Genomic DNA, 18,656 nt, shown 5'->3' with positions numbered 1-18,656 from the left:
TATGAAGTTCTTGGGAGGACACGCTAGTGTCTGTCTGGAGGCGATGTCGACTGGAACTTTGACTTATGGTGCTCCAACAGCACTGTGGAGACTGGAAACATTACACTATATTGACCGGCATAATCTGCCCATCAGCCAGAGACAGTGACTGTCCACTCTCCAGTCTGCAGTATATAGTGAAATGGTTGTGGCCAACTGTAAATCACATCCCACCCATGATGACGTGCTGCTTCAGATCAAATTTGTGGGTCATGGACAAAAACCTGCAACAAAAAAGGTGGAGTGGTGCAAGCAACGCTAATGCCACTAATGAATTATGAATTAAATATATCAATTGCACAGCATGTTTCATCTACAGGTTCTGATATGTCTTTTTAGATAATCCAGCAAAATCATTTCATTCATGCAATTACTGTGGTGTGATTGCGCTATCTGATTTTTTTTTTTTTTTTTAAATATATTTTTAGGGGCTTTTATGCCTTCATTTGACAGGACAGTTGAAGATGGCGACAGGAAGCGAATGGGGCAGAGAGACAGGGGAGGACCGGGAAATGACCCCGGCCGGACTCGAACCAGGGTCCCCGTGGGCATGCAAGCCCAAATGTGGGGGGCTTAGCGCGCTGTGCCACAGCGCCCCCCCTATCTGATTTTTTAAATGCACTGATATGACTTCACTCTTACAGGGCACCAGTATAATGACTGTAGTCAACTGTAATCCCACCCCACCCATGATGATGACTCCCTGTTTCAGCTTAACCCATTAAGACACATCATTATACACCAGCATGGCTTTCTGTGACTATTCAATGACTATTTAAGTGTTCCACTGGTCGAATTGCGTGCATTATGGGGCTACGTAGCTTCACATGAGCCACACAGCTTTGCCAGCACTCTAAAACAATGTGGACAGCACTCTCACAGCTATCTGCCATGACCCATGCACTCTGAATATCAAGTGTACATCCAAGGGCATTGGCAAAAAACACAGTGATTGTAAATGGCTTTTCATATTTGTAAATAGAGATGCACCGGATCCAAGATCCGGTTCCGGATCGGGCAGGATAATAGGGTTTTCCACAGGATCCGGGTCCAACAGTGGATCCAGTATCCGGCAGTTACCTAAAAATCAGGATCTGGTGCATCTCTAGCCTAGGCTTTTCAGTCATTCTTTCACAACCCCAATCGCTGCATGGAGTGAAAGCCCTTTGGAAGCGGCCGTTGCAGGCAGTGTGGCAGTAAGCCAATGAGTCTAAAAAATAGCTTGAGCCAACGTAATAAAAAGGGCCCTCGTGTGCGAGTAGGCTATGTGTTTCAACCCTTTCATAGGATCCGGTATCCGGTTCCGGATCCAGCAGGATCTTAAGCAGTGGATCCGGTATCCGGTAGGATCCTAAAAATCAGGATCCAGTGCATCTATTTGTAAATGCTAAAATGATACTGTACCATGTTTTCAAAATATTACATTCTGATTATATCATTTGGCTATAAAGCAGAACATTGTTGGGATCTCGGGGGTCTGAGGCTGCCTGAGACAGGATAGGAACTATGAAGTTTTATTAGGATTTTATTAGGATTTATGAAGTTCTTGGGACGTTGCGCTAGTGTCTGTCTGGAGGCGATGTCGACTGAAACTTTGACTTATGGTGCTCCAACAGCACTGTGGAGACTGGAAACATTACACTATATCAGGGGTGTCAAACATACGGCCCGCGGGCCGCATCCGGCCCGCTAGAGGGTTCCATCCGGCCCGGATGTAAAAAACAAAAAAAACAAAACAAATTTTTTTTAAATTTTTTTTTACTTTTTTTTTTTTTTTTAAATGAAATAACCGAAATGCGCAATTACGGCCCTCGGGGCAAAATCGAGACCTGCATGACATTAACCCAATGGTCCCTCTGTTACACTGTATATATGTTGTAAAGTGCACATCACACTTCTATTATAAATAGTGAATTTGTACTGTAACAGGCATTTGATAAAGCTCATATATTATAGACCTCATATATAGAGATAAAATGTTAATACTTTTTATTCGTATTGTATTGGTATTGGTTGTAATTAAATAATAAATATAATAGGATTTGTATTGGTTCCTATTAAGCTCAAACTGGAAACGGGATGTTAGAATGCGTGAAAATGCAGGAAATTACATATAAGAAATACAACATTTTCTGGGGGAAAACCCACAGACCACCTGCCAAAATGAACTGTCCAATTTTAATTAATTGACGGTTGCCAATGAATGAATGAAGTCAAGGAAATGATGCATAGGATTATCAGTATTGCATTGCTTTCTACATATTCAACACACTTAAAACGTGATAGTACTGAACACTAATCCTCTGCTTTACTTTTTTCTTTTTTTTTTTTGCGATGATGTTACTAATGCGGCCCGCTTGAGGTCCACATGGGTTGTATGCGGCCCCTGGACCAAAATGAGTTTGACACCCCTGCACTATATTGACCGGCATAATCTGCCCATGAGCCGGAGACAGTGACTGTCCACTCTCCAGTCTGCAGTATATAGTGAAATGGTTGTGGCCAACTGTAAATCACATCCCACCCATGATGACTTCTTGTATCTGGGTCATGGACATAAACCTGCTACGAAAAAGGTGCCAAAGTCAGGTGCAACCGCAGTTAATGCCACTATTCATTCTATGCATTAATTTCATAAATTGTAAAATATGTTTCATTTACAGGCAACTCATTTTTTCTTCTAGAAAATCTCATTTCATTCACACAACAATGCTGTTAACTGTTGTTGAACCACCTGACTTGTTGGTTGCACCATCTGCCATACTTTTACACGTAACAGGCAAGCAGCATAACGCTTATTGTCAACTGTAAATCTCATCCCACCCAAGATGCCTCCTGGCTTCAAATTAATAGGCAGCCTACATCCTATTGGCCACAACGTTTTGGCATAACTCTAAAACACAATACAGACAGCGCAGAAAGGTTCCACAAAGGTGCCTGTCTTTATCCAATCTGAATATCAACCAAAGGGAATGGTAAAAAAACAGTGAAAAGCGTGAACATGATTCCAAGTGATGTCAACACAATATTAGTAAATGCCAAAATAAAATAAAATATTTGTAAATGCTAAAATAAAAAGCATTTAGCTATTTTAGCTTTATTATTGAAGGTTATGTGTGTTCAAAGTAACTTACTGCATTGTAATTCCGCCCCTGGCTATAATGCACAACATTGTTTCTCATGGTAGGGATACGTGCATGTCTTTGTTCAGCCTATAGAGGTCAAAAACCTGTTGTCATGAGTTAACTCACATGCTGTGCTTTCTTTGGCTTTCAAAGCAGTACTGTATCATACTCTTGTCACAAGCTTCAAACAAACGCACAAGAGACTTATTAACTGAACACAGGACGGCTTTAACATAAATGTGACCTCTCTTTAACGTTGTTTTTCTACACTGTATAAGGACGAATGTACAGTACAAGGTCACCTTGCAGCAGTGGTAAAGTGAGAAAAATTACTGCTGGATTGGGAATGGAAAATGGAATGAGAACAAAAAAATGAAATGAAAAATTGGTTTCAGTAGAATGAAGCTACTCCCTCTGGTTTGCATGCATAGCATAGCTGTGCATAAATTCTCTCTCTCCCTCTCTCTCCCTCTCTCTCCCTCTCTTTCTCTCTCTCTCTCTCTCTAAGCTACATAATACTCTGTAGATGTATAAAAAAATAACTAACCAAAACAGAAACGTATCCTGGGTGCCCTTTGAGAAACAAAGTAAAAATGCATAATCTTCTGCTAAGAAACCAAGCTCACCCACACAGCTGTATTGCACTTCAGCGGATGTATACTGAAACTAATTAAGGGTGGGCGCGTTGATAACACTACCTGCAGCTGATGACAGTGAAGAACAGCTGCCGGCACACACACACCCACCACAAGCACACACACACACACACACACAAACACATGCACACACACACGCACGCCCCCACACGCATACACACGCACACACACACAGTCCCACCTTAATATCTTTGTGGGGCCCTCCCATTGACCTCCATTCATATTAACACTAACAACAGCAAAATAATGCAAAACTGTGCCCAAATCAAAACAATTCCCAACCTTAACCTGTCAGTGAGGAAATGTTTAACACTTTTACGATTACTGGTAACAACAAAACTACCCCAGCAAAAGGGGTCAAAACATGTGGGGTCCACCATTTGGGCCCCACATGGAGAGAGGGCCCCACCTCGTAGATGTGTTCCAATGGAAGTGGCCTCACGAAGGTAGATTGGCGCAGTACACACACACACACGCACACACACACACACACACACACACACACACACACACACACAGTACAGAGAGTAGGCTGCACATGACTTATACAGATACCTGCCTTTTTCTTCCTGTTGCATAAGACAGCAGAGTCCTACTTATAGTATGCTCCTCGGGAACTAACCTACTATACCACGAGATGAAGGAGGGTTATTATGGGAAATATCTCTTATTCACTCCAATCTCTCGGGCTTGCTCACTACCCTGAATACATTACTCTTTCTCCTCCGCACAATTCCCGCTTTGCTTTTAAACAAAACAAAACAATGGGATTTTGGAGGGCTGGCTCATTCCCCTTAAGATACATAGTAATATATTTTTAAATTTATATTGTCTTTTTTCCCCAGCACGGTAGTTCATCCACAGTCAGGATGGATTCCTTGGGAATCACCACTGTGCAAGGTGAGGTACTGAGGGCCTACTGTGGCATGTGAAAAAAGAAATCCATGGCTGTTTTTCTGCAGTCTACCTTGACATAAATAGGCAAATAATAATACGAAATGCAACTGTTTTATCCCCGTTCCGCAGTCCCCCTCTGTTAAGACTCCCTGCATTGTCATAGCAATGTTATTATGATGGAGTTTTCAGCAAAGAGTGAATAGGCCCGTCGACAGGCCCATACGCACTAATGCCGTGTCCAGACCAAGAGCGAACTACGCTGCCTGGTAGCGTGGGTAGCAGAAGAAGTTTCGCCTTGAATTCGCTGTATTCGCTGCAGACGCAGCATTGACATGTTTGATTCAGCTAATCACATAACGGCTCTGGCTTGACAGCCTGGGACATCCAGAGATGTGAACGTTCCGCTGAACAGCGTCAGAGCGAATTCGCCTGCGATTAGATTTAGTTTAATTGTCAAAATTCGCTCTGGTCGCGCAAGAAGCTTCGCTCCTGGCGAATTCGCATTGGTAGCGCAGGTTGCGTGCCCTCCATAGAGAAATAATGACTTCGTCGCTTCATTCGCTCCGTTCACTCCTGGTCTGTACACGGCATAATGCCCCGTGTACATCAAGCGCTACCAACGCGACCGGGTAGCTGGGGTGGTTGAAGAAGTTTCGCCATGAATTCGTTTTATTCGCCTTGGACGCTGCACTGACATGTTTGATTCAGCTAATCACATAACGGCTCTGTCTTGACAGCCTGGGACATTCGTCGATATGAGCGTCCTTGGTTTTCGCCGAACAGCGTCAGAGCGAATTCGCCTAAGATTAGATTGAGCTCAATCGTCAAAATTCGCTCTGGTCGCTCAAGAAGCTTCGCCCCTGGCGAATTGGCTCCGGTAGCACTGGTCGCGCACCCTCCATAGAGAATGAATGACTTACGTCGCTTCATTCGCGTTGGTCGCTCACGATGTACACGGGGCATAAGTCTCTCCTCCTCACAAACCACACTCAAATGGCCACAGCATGGGGGTGCAGTGGTGTACTACGTTAAAGGTGCATTGTGTAGGATGTTGGCCAGAGTAGGTATTACCAGGGGTGAAGTGGGCGTGGTAAGCAGGGGTAAGCAGTCCACCCACTTCTCCTGAGGTGAGACTAAAAAAAAAAACATCTGTCCGTGCTTGAATACAAAAAGGATAGAATGAGCATTCAGCAGTAGGTGATGGACCAAACAGGTGAAAACGGAGAAGAAATGACAATAAATATTTCATTAGTATTTACAAAGTAATAAACGAATATTTATTACTATGACCAAAGTACGGAAAGTTTTGCAGATAAAAATGTCTATTTCTGGAAATTCAAAATGGCAGACATGGAGAAGATCCCCCTTTTCATGTATGAAAAGTAACATTTTCCCAGTCTAAACGAATACATAGAATTTGATGGTGGCGGTACATATTCTTGAAGAAGGTACCATTTGTGAATGGGCAGTATGCATTCTGGAAATAAACTACTAACAATATTACACATGGCACCTTTAAGACCCATACCATACAGGAAACACGGTCTGTGCGGACTCAGTTCGAATAAGGCTTGGATAATTTCCCAACCCTAAAATGTCCCCACCCTCTCTCCCTCTTCCATTCCTGACTACTTTCCACTTCCTCTCCCATTAAAGGGACTAAAAGCCCCAAAAATATACAATTACTTGAAAAAAGATTTACAGCTGAGATGTGTCAGTTTACAGCTGAGGATGACCTGGCAGGAAAGTCGACAGCGGGGGCAAGTCCCCGGGCCCAGGGAGACAGGGGACCCACAATTGGGTCCTCAATACATTGTTTATACTGGATTTGGGGCCCTTTCAGATGACTTTGTCCTGGGCCCAGCCAAAGCTGTCAGCGGCCCTGGACCTGGTACAAGCCAACTTGCAAGCATGGTTTTGTTGTAACAAGCCATTCAAGAAAACTACCAACAAGTGTAAATGGTTTGGTTTATAAAACTCTTTTTTTCTATTTAAAAATGCGTCACTTTAAGCTTGTGTTGAAAAATAGCCAGGATGCTCCATGGGTGGAATGGGCATGGCACAGTACACTGAACTCTGATGGTGTCGAAGCCTCCTGTACACGAGGCCAGGCACGATGAGGAGAAGGAAATGCACCAATGAAATTGGGACATGCCTTTAGTGCACCAGTGAGTTTGGATATATTTTTGAAATGAGCGAAACTATTTATGCATAAACTAGCTTGGGCATCAGGAGACTTCATTAAAAGTAGTAGCAGCACACATGCACTACAACCCTTCTCCCCTATCCTTTCGCAAGCTCTCTCTCTCTCTCTCTCTCTCTCTCTCTCTCTCTCTCTCTCTCTCTCTCTAGAGTGCCTCTAAGTAAGTGAGTTTTTATTTTTAATGGAGCCAAGTTTGGTGATTGGATGATTGACGTTGTTGCCACCACTTGGGTAAGAGCACGCCTTGCATTGCATTGCACTGCGCACTCGCGGCCCAGGCCGCCACAGCCGACGCCGCAGCCGTTCTGCCAGTTATCTGCTCCAAACAGATGTTCGCATCTCCTCCTGATCCCCCCCTCCTCGCCGCCCCCTTGCCGTATGCACGCGGGGCTAAAAAGTGATGTGTCGACGTGTGTCGGCTGCAATTTCACATCACTTCTGTCAGCCTAAAGCCTCTTAGTTGAGCTCATACACCCGCCTCAGCCACTCAATGTTTTCAATCGCCTGCCCCCCCACCAAAATAACATGCAAAAAAAGAGAAACTGCTTTTCAATCTCCTCTCCTCCGTGCTTCTATTTATTCCCCTACCCCATACCAAGATAATAGGACACCAACAGTGAGAAGTTACAGCTATACCACCTTTCCTTTCCTGAGGCTGAGAAAAATCGAGGCCACCTTTTCTCCATCTCAACAATAAGATTTCACATTCAGAGTTCATGTCTTGCGTTGCGTGAATATTTTATTTGAACCACTGCAATACCACATCAATTGTTCAGTGTTGCTGAACTAAATCTCTCAGCAATTCGCGCGGTGTGAACTGCCCAAATCTCAGCAGGGAAGCCAAACCTCCTCCAGCTAATACTGATGATGATTACCCAATACCCATCCCTTTGTTTTTTTTCTTCTAGGTTTTAGTCTGGATATGCATGGTAAGCAAAATTCAAAATAGAAACACACAAATGGGTTTTCTCAGATGAAAAACAGCTTGTTTGCTATTAGGAAAACACTGTTTGACATCCACAAAATTATTTTCCCCCTGCATCCTCTCTTGAGACACCACAAAGAAAGAATAACTTGGTCTGCTAAATGGATTCAAACAAAGTCAATGTCCAACCTTATTACACGGTTCATTTTATGCCAGCATTTCCCTCAACAAATAGGCTATGCCACACATGAATTATTTCCATTCCTGGGCTTACTTGAAATGACAAAAGGAAAACAAAAACAAAACAAGGTCAACACTTTTCAATTACAGATCATTCCGGTCAGTTAAACTTACATGTTAAAACTCCAGAACCTCAGCCTTGCCATTTCTTCAGCCAGCCAGACAAACTTCAGACGGCTTGTGAAGTGCAGATGCTGCAGCAGCTGGTCAAGTGGATGGGAAGGGAACAGGTTGAGGGTGAAAAAAGGAGCAGGACGAAAACTGATGACAAACCAGTATCTAATCCATCCTGGTAAAATAATTATAAAAACAGATTAAGTTAACAAAATAAGACCTAGTTAATTAAGAAATTCCACACTGTATACAGTTTTTGTTTGTTTTGTAAAAAAAAAATTCAAGTTCAAGTCAAGTCAAGTTTATTGTCAATTTCTTTACATGCACTGGTCATACAAAGAATTTGAAATTGCGTTTCTTGCTCTCCCATGCAGACATAGACTAATCTAGGTAAGGACATAGACAGTATAGACATAGACAGTACTCATACATGGACATAGACAGTATGGACGTAGACATTGCTCATACAGACATTTAAAGTGCAAGACTGGACAACAGAAGACTTGTAGAGAACATACATTAAGAGGAGGTATTTTGTTGTTCTTTTTTCTAAAAGTCCTTTATAGCGTTCTGACATAGTAATAGTAGCATTTGAAGAAATAAATAATTAAAAAAAGGTTTTTATTAAATACACCAGCAGCAGTATGTGTGTGTGTGTGTTTGTATGTGTTTTGTGTGCGTGTGTGCGTGTGTGTGTGTGTGTGTGTGTGTGTGTGTGTGTGTGTGTGTGTGTGTGTGTGTGTGTGTGTGTGTGTGTGTGTGTGTGTTTAGTGCAGGTAGAAAGTGCGGTGTGCGTCTGTGTGTGTGTACCTGTGTATGTGTGTGTGTGTGTGTGTGTGTGTGTGTGTGTGTGTATGTGTGTGAGTATGAGTTGTGTGTCAGTGTGTGTATGTTTGGGTTTAGTGCAGAAAGTGCAGTGTGCTTGTGTGTGTGTGTGTGTGTGTGTGTGTGTGTGTGTGTGTGTGTGTGTGTGTGTGTGTGTGTGTGTGTGCGTGTGTGTGTGTGTGTGCATGTGTATGTTTTGAGTTAGTGCAGGTTGAAAGTTCAGTCACAGATGTAGTAGTGCAGGTGGAATGTTCAGTCGCAGATATGGTGGTGGGGATGAGGGGGGGGAGCGTTGTCAGTGGCCTGGCTGGCTAGAGGCTGACAGTGAAGGGAGAGTGGGTTGAGTGTTCAGTATCTTGATTGCTTGATGCATCGTGCTGCTTGCAAGCCTGGTGGTACGGGAACGGATAATAATAATAATAATAATAAAGGTTTATTTTTATTTTTTTTTAAACAAAGTGATCTGTAGGCCTAATTAGGTTGCAGGTGTTCTTCTGAAAACCAAACTGCTGACCAGTTTGGTGCTATTCTCCACACAGAACGTTAGAACTAGGCCCCAGCAAGTAGGCGACCCACACAAGCACCTGTCTAAACGAGGAGATCCAATGACCTGCGCAAATTCACGTTTGCAGCATTACATGATTTTTAAAAATCACGAAAACTTTAAATGCACTCGACCAGTTTGGACTGATCCTTTAGGAATAATGCAACAATGTAGCAGACCGATGTCACTGTGTTAAAGATGGACGGGTCTGCAAGGGGGAGGGGTGCAGTGCACAGCACAGCAGTAAACGGCAGCATCGACCCGACCGAGAACGTTGTTGGCCGCCCACCAAGAATTCAAGAAATGCCCAAATGTCAAATTACCAGTCCAGGGCAGGGACAGAGTCTTGCAATATTATTGGAGACATGTGATTCTTTGTTGTAAATGTGGAAATCGATGTTTTGTTAGCCTACTATCGAACAACTAGAGACAATACAAGAGGAGTAGTTTAGAATGTAAAACTGTGAAATACGCCTCTACGTTTATGTTCGCGCACTTCGCGGCATTTTGGCTGCGCGCGCTGTCATGACAATTGGGTTTGCTACATACAGATCTGCAGGCTAATAACAGCTGGTAAGCATTTAGAATGATATTGGGTTTGCTTCGGTGTTGATGACATGCACAAAACTGTTTTTACTTGTCAAGTTTATCAAATGTTTAATCGGCGACTCACCGACATTCACTCTACAAATGGTAGGCTGAATCTGTTGACTTCATTTTTGGTAGCATGCTGCCATGTAGCAAACATTGTCGTTGGAGTTCATAAACTTACTGTGCCTATGTAACTACGATACTGAATCACATTCATAAGCCAACGTTATACCTCTGGAGCTAGCCAAATGCCTTCAAAAGTGTCCAAGTTGGGGAATAACGTTGAAAGGTGGTTAATTTAGCCTCTTTAACCTGTGTTGCCACTGAGATAGCCACAACCTATCTTCATGTTAGCATTCCAATGAACTGATTGATTGGCTACCGGTATGTGGCATCAAAATAACGCGGAGCTATGCGACCTTATAGAGCTCTACCAAGATTTTTTTTATGGAAAGAAAGCCCAACAGCTATAGTAACCTTACAACAATAACCGCAAACCTTTCCATTATGGAAATCTGGAAAATTAAAATGTCCAAAATGAAATTACAGGGCAGCTGTTCTATTAAGTCTTTCTCCCCCATCATTCAAAGCCCCCTTGGCTTTTTAATCAGTTAGCTTGCTCATCTAATCACCCTCGCTCTCACAGAGAGGCAGCAGCAGGCTGTTTTTTCAAAGGGCACAATGTCCCCTTTTGTCACCGCCAGCCGTGTTGAAAACAGAGGGGGGAACGGCTGGAGGGAGGGCGCACAGAATGACTTGAGGACATCAGCTTTTACTGAAAGAGGCCTCTTGTGAAGTGGGATACCATTGATGAGCGAATTAGATTGCTGGGAGCCCACAGCCCCCCCTTTAAACAACTCTCCTTGGCCTGCCCATCTCTGCAATATGCCTTGATGTGAACTGAACAATATCACTCATTGTGTTGGTGGCTCTCTGTGACTGTTGTATGTGAACTCAGAAGGGGTGATTTCAGTTATTTCCCCGAAAACCTTTTTTTTTCTTCCCCACTATAATTTCCCCTGGCCCTGACCATGAAATGCACCCTTTGTTCTTCTTCCTACCTGAGCAACCTTCCTTATGACTGTGTGAAACTCTAGTGGCAGTCAGGTGTGGTGTGGAGGTGGGTGTGTGTTTGGTTCTCTGATAAACAGAGCATGAATGAGTCAGTTGCGCAACACCTCTTTCTGCGCTTATGTGTGACCACCATTTTGTTGCCTCTGATTGCAACATAAGACATTTTCAGTGCCGTGTTGGTGCACATTGTTTGATCAGGTGCGCCGTGCGCGGAGGCAGGTGTTGATTCCATTTCAAAGAGCTCCTGTGATGTATTATGCTTCAGTGATGACTGCATGCATGCGCTCCCTAGGGAGTTTCTGTAAAAGGTGACTTCCAGTGTGTGTAGGTTTTGCATTTTTTCCAAGGGGGGTTTTCTCTTTTGAGAAATCGTTGCATGTCTTGTTTGTAGACTTTTTATTTTAGATTTTTTTTACATGGCAGCTATCTACATTGAGGTGTCAATCAAAAGCAACAGTTACCACATGACAGAACTGTTCACTTGGTCTACTGTAGCTTCTAACCATGTCCCTTGAGAATACTCATTACCTGGTCTTTTATAGTAAGCACATCTTATTGTACGTTACTGGAATTAGATGGTTAGTGCTGTGGGGGGGCATAATATTTTTTTCTACTCTGATCTGTATTGGAAATGGTACCATACTTGTTGCACTGGCTTTTCTATTCTATTCTATTCTATTCTATTCTATTCTATTCTATTCTATTCTATTCTATTCTGTACACTTCCACAAATGTTTGGAAGCAGCAGTATAATTAACATAGTACATGTATGCAGTCAGTAACACTATTCTTCTCTATTCTATTCAATTCCATTCTATTCTATTCTATTCTTTACTATACACTAATGTGTGCAATACCTTTAATTTACCATAAGTGTCTCTGTCAAAGGTCCTGACGTGAACAATGACTGCAAGAAGCAGCAGAGCGAGTGGCCTCTGCTTCTGCCTCTCCCATGCCTGGCTGCCACCCCAGAGTCTTCCTCGAGCAGCTGGCCCACTCCACTTACATGTACAGTAATGTGCGCTGCTTCTAATGTGTGCTACCTCTTGTATGAATCCCTTCACAGGCCTTGACAGGAACAATCACTGGAAGGAACAACCAAGCGGGCACGGTGTAGTCTCCCATGCCCAGTGTATGCCACCCTGGAGGATTCTGTTCTGTTCTGTTCTATTCTATTCTATTCTATTCTATTCTATTCTATTCTATTCTATTTAATGTGATGCTATTATATTCAATCCCAGTAATGTGGGAAATCTCCAGATCCTGTTCCCGAAGATCAGTCTAATAGCTTCTAATCTACGTATGCTCACTCAGCGTCATATACGATATCTCTAATTTGACATGTCCCCTTACAGGTCTTCCAAAGAACAATGACTGGAAGGAACCGAGTGGGTGTGTCTAATTGTATGCGTGTCAATGGGCGCAGTCTATTGAATCATGTGTATGTTGTATTCTATTCTGTATACCTAGACAGCACATGATTAATGGGCAGTCATGGGTAAGCTGTTGGGGTGTCAGACTTGTAGCCCAAGGGTTGCCGGTTCTCTTCCTGACGTGCCAGGTTGGTGGGGGGAGTATTACTATTAACCAGCGGTCTCCCCCATCCTCCTCCATGACTGAGGTACCCTGAGCATGGTAGCGTCCCGCCACACTGCTCCCTTGGGGCGCCGTTTCGGGCTCCCCCCTTGCACTGGCAAGGCATACATGCAATTTTGTAATGAGCACTGTGTGTTGTGGAGTGCTGTGTCACAATGACAATGGGAGCTTCCCATGTGGGCTTTAATGTATGTTTTCCAGGGATCTCCAGGGAACAAACAATGACTGGGAGAAACCGACATATTGCCTGGGCCTAGACTATTGTATCGTGGTGCATGCCAATATCGTATTCAAGTCTGTTGACTCAGAATAATGTCCAACACATTATTAATGCACGTTTTGTACTTCACTGATCTTTAGGTAACAAACGATGACTGCGAGAAACAGAGCGGGCACGTCTGCGCCCCCCATGCCCTGCTGCCACCCCAGCGGCTTCTCCCGGCAGCCACCCCGCGTGCTGGTTGTGGACACGTCACCGCCCTGGTGGTCGGAGACAAGCTTGGTCTTCTGCGAGGCCCTGGACAACTTCCTGACCCTGGCCAGCAGTCTGGAGGGGCCCGGACGCCTGCCCCTACTGAGCATCTACGCAGTCAACCTGCAGCAGGAGTGCCTACTGCCCTTCGCGGTACGTGTGTGTGTGTGTGTGTGTGTGTGTGTGTGTGTGTGTGTGTTAGTGCCTTCCGCCCTTCGTGTGCGGTATGTGTGTGTATGTGCAGTGCGCACGTGTGTATGTGTGTGTGTGTGTTTGTGTGCCTGACCCTGGACAGCAGTCCGGAGGGGCCTGGCCACCTGCAATGACTGAGCATCTACGCAGTCAACCTGCAGCAGGAGTGCTTACTGTCATATGCGATATGTGGCTGCATGTGTATGTGCGTGTGCGTGTGTGTGTGTGTGTGAGAGAGAGTGTTCTTGTATGTTAGACGTTGGCCAGCAGTGTGGAGAGGCCTGCACAACTGCTTCTGTTCAGCATCACGGTATGTAATGTGTGTGTGTGTCTGACCCCAGGCAAACACAGAGGGGCAGATACTTTGTGTGTGTAACAGAGGGACATTTGGACATTTTGTGTGTCTGCCTCTGTGCATGATATGCTCATACGTGTCTGTGTCTGTGTCTGTCTGCATGTGTGCATTGAATGCTCAGCATGTGTCTTGCAGGTGTGGATGTGTGTCTGTATCTGTGTGTCATTTAGAGAGATAGATGCATAGACACAGAGGGACATACACAGTAGATTGCGTGTGCACTCTAACACATGGTTTTGGTGTATTTTGCATGTGTCTGCGAGTATGTGTGTGTGTGTGTGTGTGTGTGTGTGTGTTGTGTGTGTGTGTCCGCATCTGTGTGTCATGAGAGAGAGATGCAGTAAATGGACAGACACAGAGGAACAGAAGGTAGATTGCAACGCTCACGGCTCACGCATGTTCTTGGTGTGTGTGTGTGTGTGTGTGTGTGTGTGTGTGTGTGTGTGTGTGTGTGTGTAGGGCTGTCACGGTGTGAAATTTTAGGCTCACGGTTATTGTGGCCAAAATTACCACGGTTTACGGTATTATCGCGTTTTTTTTTTTTTTTTTTTTAATGCCGACACTTAAGGCGACATGGTACCGCAAACCTCGAACAAAAACCTTACATTGCGCAATCATTTATAGCCTAATCCACGTGTAGCCTAATAAACACAGTATTTGAAAGCTTAGACCCTGAAGAATGTTTTAGCACTACTTTACAGATATTTGAACATATTGTTTGTGCGTTATTGTTGTTAATTTATTACAAAATGTCACGTTTCAAATTTCACCCCAAGCCCCCACTTTCACGGCGTCTCCATACCTTTCTACGAGTAGGCCTAGACATCGAAAACGTGGATAAATCCTAGCATGCATGGTGTCAAAATGTTCCTCTAGTAAGGCTGTAACGATATTGCATCGAACCGAGGTATCGCGGTACGCAGACCCACGAACCCCTATCGCGAAACTGCCTCGCAGAATCGCGATGCGCCCTTTAAAAGTTGTTACCAAAGTTCTTCCCTAACAAAATCTCTGTTGTTACCCCTCAGTCTAGAAAACAGCAGCATAAAGGCAAATGTTTGCATATGCGCTTAAAAAAGACAAGTAGAAAAGGGGCGCACATGTGCGAGTAACACTTCCATTCATCCCTCTCTTATAAAATGTTCCGTCCAACCAGCACGTGCATTTGTTATTATCAATTGCCTGAGCAACCTCCGCGAGACGAAACACTTGGAAACGTCGGAAGGTAAAGCACAGAAATGAACAACAGACCCAAGAAGGCTTTCAAACGTGTGAAGGTGTTAAGATGCATGCATGCGCCGATGCTGTTGAGTGGAGATAGACGTTGAGCAGAGAGAGAGAGAAAGAGAGCGAGAGAGCGAGATGCTCCGCCTGCCCAAATTCATAAACCACGCGACGCTCTATCAGGGAAGTGTCTGAAGTCGGGCGAACGTTGAGGTCGATGTGGATATTAATAGGCAGCGTTATTCTTCCCCGCATTGACCGCCTGCCTAGCGAAAACATGCTCCATTTCAGCCTGCATCCATTCCCGCTCTTGACAAAATGTCAAATCACAAAACCAAACAAAGGACAACGTGCCTGTTGCATAGTGAGAACATAGGCTAACTGAGTTTCGAGTTTTGTTTGTATAAGCGTGCGCGCGCTGCTGCACGATCAAAAAAGTTAAAAAAAAATATTAAACATCAAAATTAAGTGTTGCATTTTTGTAAGTAACTTTACACAACATGTTTCCTGACGAAATATGACCAGTGTTGTTTCAGTTAATGTTTGGATATTAATTTGATAATGTTTGATAATGTGAGACAGTTGTTAGACTAATAGGCTACCTACTGGAACCCTGACCCTTCTCTCTCCGTCTCTGTCTCCCTCACACACGGTCAGCATCTCAGCATCATATGATCTAAGCCTATTAATAAGAAGCCTACTTTTCCTTGGTGAACTAATATCCCTTATTGTGCTTTGATGTCAACACCTGGGGAACAGGTTGCAGTGGTATATCTGCAGCATCATTTAGGTACACCTACAAAATTAATGTAGGCAGGTAGGCCTAAATGCAAAAAGAAGTCATATATATAGCCTATATAGGCCTATAATTATTTTTCTCTTTTTTTCATTTAAAAATAAAATAAAATCGTGGGGCATATCGAACCGTGGGTCATATATCGTGATACAAACCGAATCGTGGGTTGGGTGTATCGTTACAGCCTTATCATCTAGCATCCATGGGGTTAGAGCATAGTTTTTTCACTGTATTTCAACCACATGTGCAACCCGACTATAACTAAACCAGTTTACTGTGTTACTGTACGATCGCAGATTTTTTTTCCTCCCCTGGTGCTTTTGCATTTTCGAATGGACTACCTCCATATGACCAACGCCTTTTCACGTGACCCCTTTACAGTTAGTAAACACATATGGCCATGCGCCATGTACAGAAACTAGATATGTGTTTTTCCCCGAAATAAGAAAACAGATGGTCACGGTAACTTCAGATATGCGGGCTGTGCAAACTCCATACAGTGAATGGGTTGCGCTCTCCCGACAGCACCGCAGTGAACTGCAGGCATGGCTCGACTAGTGAGTGGGGACGCAACGCAACCTGTTTACACAGAACCTCTCTAGTGATGAGGCTGTGCACACATGCCTCTGTCTCGCTAGCCAACGTAGCCTAACGAGTTGACACCGGGCAGCAAGCACGTGAATCATGGCTCTCATATTCTGGGAATGAAAAACATAGGCTCTTCGAGACGTATGAAAAATTACCAAAAACCAACGAGACCTTGTTTAAACTGCTCCAGGCTGCGTCTCCCCACGAGTCCCTCCCACTCCCCCTCGCCCTTCTCATCTCTCCTATGCCAGCAAGCCCAGCGCGACTTTCCCAATTCCAAGCAGTTCTTATAGTGGCTTTTTAAAACTGTGTCAAAAAACACGTTGTAGGCTAGGCTATACTGTACAGCAGGCTATGCAACAGTGTTATTTATCGGTGTAGCAATTTCAAGTGCCCAGTCTAGCCGCGTTTTGCATGCATAACCTGAATCACACTGCAGAAACACGCCAGAAGACGTTTGTCGAATGGGAACTTTACAAACTTATTTGACATCTTAAGAGATGACGACCCGTGCGTGGTCTATGCTTTGAAATGCATATAAGCCTCGTCTTTCTCAGCGCTCATTTTTGGCAGACAGGTAGAGACAAAAAAGAGGTGAAATAATACAAATTCGGTTTTAGTAATCAACCGCTTACAGTGTTCAAATTGGCTCGGACAATGACCACTATAAGCGGATTCCACTGTTAACATTCTGTACGGTTAGGTGAGTTATGGAAATGCAGATATATTGTCACTCGTCTCGTCACCGTCAAACTATTTAGGAGTGTCAGGGATGAAAGATATCCCGGTGTGCGGTAAGGTAACCCACCGAGATAACACCGTATTTTAAAATTCAGACGGTTATCTTCACCGTCATCATATTTAAGCGCGGTTACCGTGAAAACCGGTAACCGTTACAGCCCTATGTGTGTGTGTGTGTGTGTGTGTGTGTGTGTGTGTGTGTGTGTGTGCGCGTGCACACGTGTGTGTAGATCTGTGTATGTGATATCACTAAAACCATGTCGACCCCACATTTCTGTCTTTTTTCTTCCCCCCCCATCAGTGTTTAGGCTATGAGTCATGCATGTTGAACGCAGCATTCCCAAAACAAAGCACACGCACACTGTAGCTCACACAGCATCACATCACTGCATTGGAATTTGGTGGGGTGGAAAGTTCTGTTTGTCAATGGTCATCTTCCAAGATAAGTGAAGTTCCGCAGGAACTGAGCTGAGAGACATGATAGAGCTCAGGGTCAGGGCCAGCTAAGACGGTTTACTTTTACAGTGCGCACGCTGGTGTCTGCTTCGTATCGAGAGCTTGTCATGTGGATCTTAGCCTGCCAGTATCTTCTTCCTGTATAGATATCATAGATAAAAGTGATCTGATTCCATAATAGATTGTACAATTAAATTGTTAATAATTGTTGTTAATGATAATTGTTAATACAATAATTTTAAAAAGCTGTTGAATTGTTTAATAATTAGGGCTAAAATGGTTTGCTTTTACAGTATACGTGCACTAGTGTTTGCTTCGTATCGAGAACTTGTCATGTGGATTTTAGATAGCCGTGCAAGCCTGTTATCCCCCCTTCCTGTCTTCATCGCATAGACAAAAATGGTCTGATTGCAGATTATAATAATAAATAGATGGTAAAATAGTTAATGAAATAATGATAATCTTGTTAAATTGTTTATTTAGGGCTAAGACGGTTTGATCTTGCAGTACTGGTGTCGAGAGTATCTAGAGCTTGTCTTGGATTTTAGCCAGTGTCTTGATATCTTGTTACTGTCTTTATCTCATAAACAGAAGTAGTCTAATTCCAGACTATAATAAATAGTAAAATGGTTGATAAAATAATAAAAATCCTTTTGAATTGTTTATTTAGTGCTAAGATGGTTTGCTTTTAAAGTAAACATGCCCTGGTGTCTGCTTGGTATCTCAAGCTTGTCATGTGGACTTTTGCCAGCCTTGCACGTGAGTTATCGCCCTTCGTGTCTTCATCTCATAGACAAATGTAATTTGATTTCAGAATATAATAGATATTATAATAGAATAAGAAACAATTTTAAAGCCTGTCACATTGTTTCAGTAAGGCTAAGACGGTTTGCTTCGTATCGAGAACCTCAGGTGGCTTGTTGCAAGTTGTACAGGCCAGTTATCTTCTTTGCTGTTTTTATCTCATACAGTAGATAGAAGTGGTGTAGTTGCAAATTCTGCC

The 18,656-nt window shown here is 43.6% G+C and overlaps 1 protein-coding gene across 1 annotated transcript in view; it reads left to right on the top strand.

Moving 5' to 3' along the window:
* Positions 1-10,028: 10,028 nt before the first annotated feature.
* m1ap (meiosis 1 associated protein) overlaps positions 10,029-18,656 on the top strand; it is a 78,796-nt gene continuing 70,168 nt past the window's right edge. Inside the window, exons 1-2 of the mRNA XM_063186269.1 lie at positions 10,029-10,141; positions 13,190-13,454. Of these exons, the coding sequence (XP_063042339.1) occupies positions 13,200-13,454 (255 nt within the window). The 5' untranslated portion in view covers positions 10,029-10,141; positions 13,190-13,199. The remainder of the gene's footprint in view (positions 10,142-13,189; positions 13,455-18,656) is intronic.

This window comes from Engraulis encrasicolus, chromosome 21, assembly GCF_034702125.1.
Source record: "Engraulis encrasicolus isolate BLACKSEA-1 chromosome 21, IST_EnEncr_1.0, whole genome shotgun sequence".
NCBI lineage: Eukaryota > Metazoa > Chordata > Actinopteri > Clupeiformes > Engraulidae > Engraulis > Engraulis encrasicolus.
The sequence above is the reverse complement of the archived record's forward strand: the minus strand, read 5'-3'. Positions and strand labels throughout refer to the sequence as shown.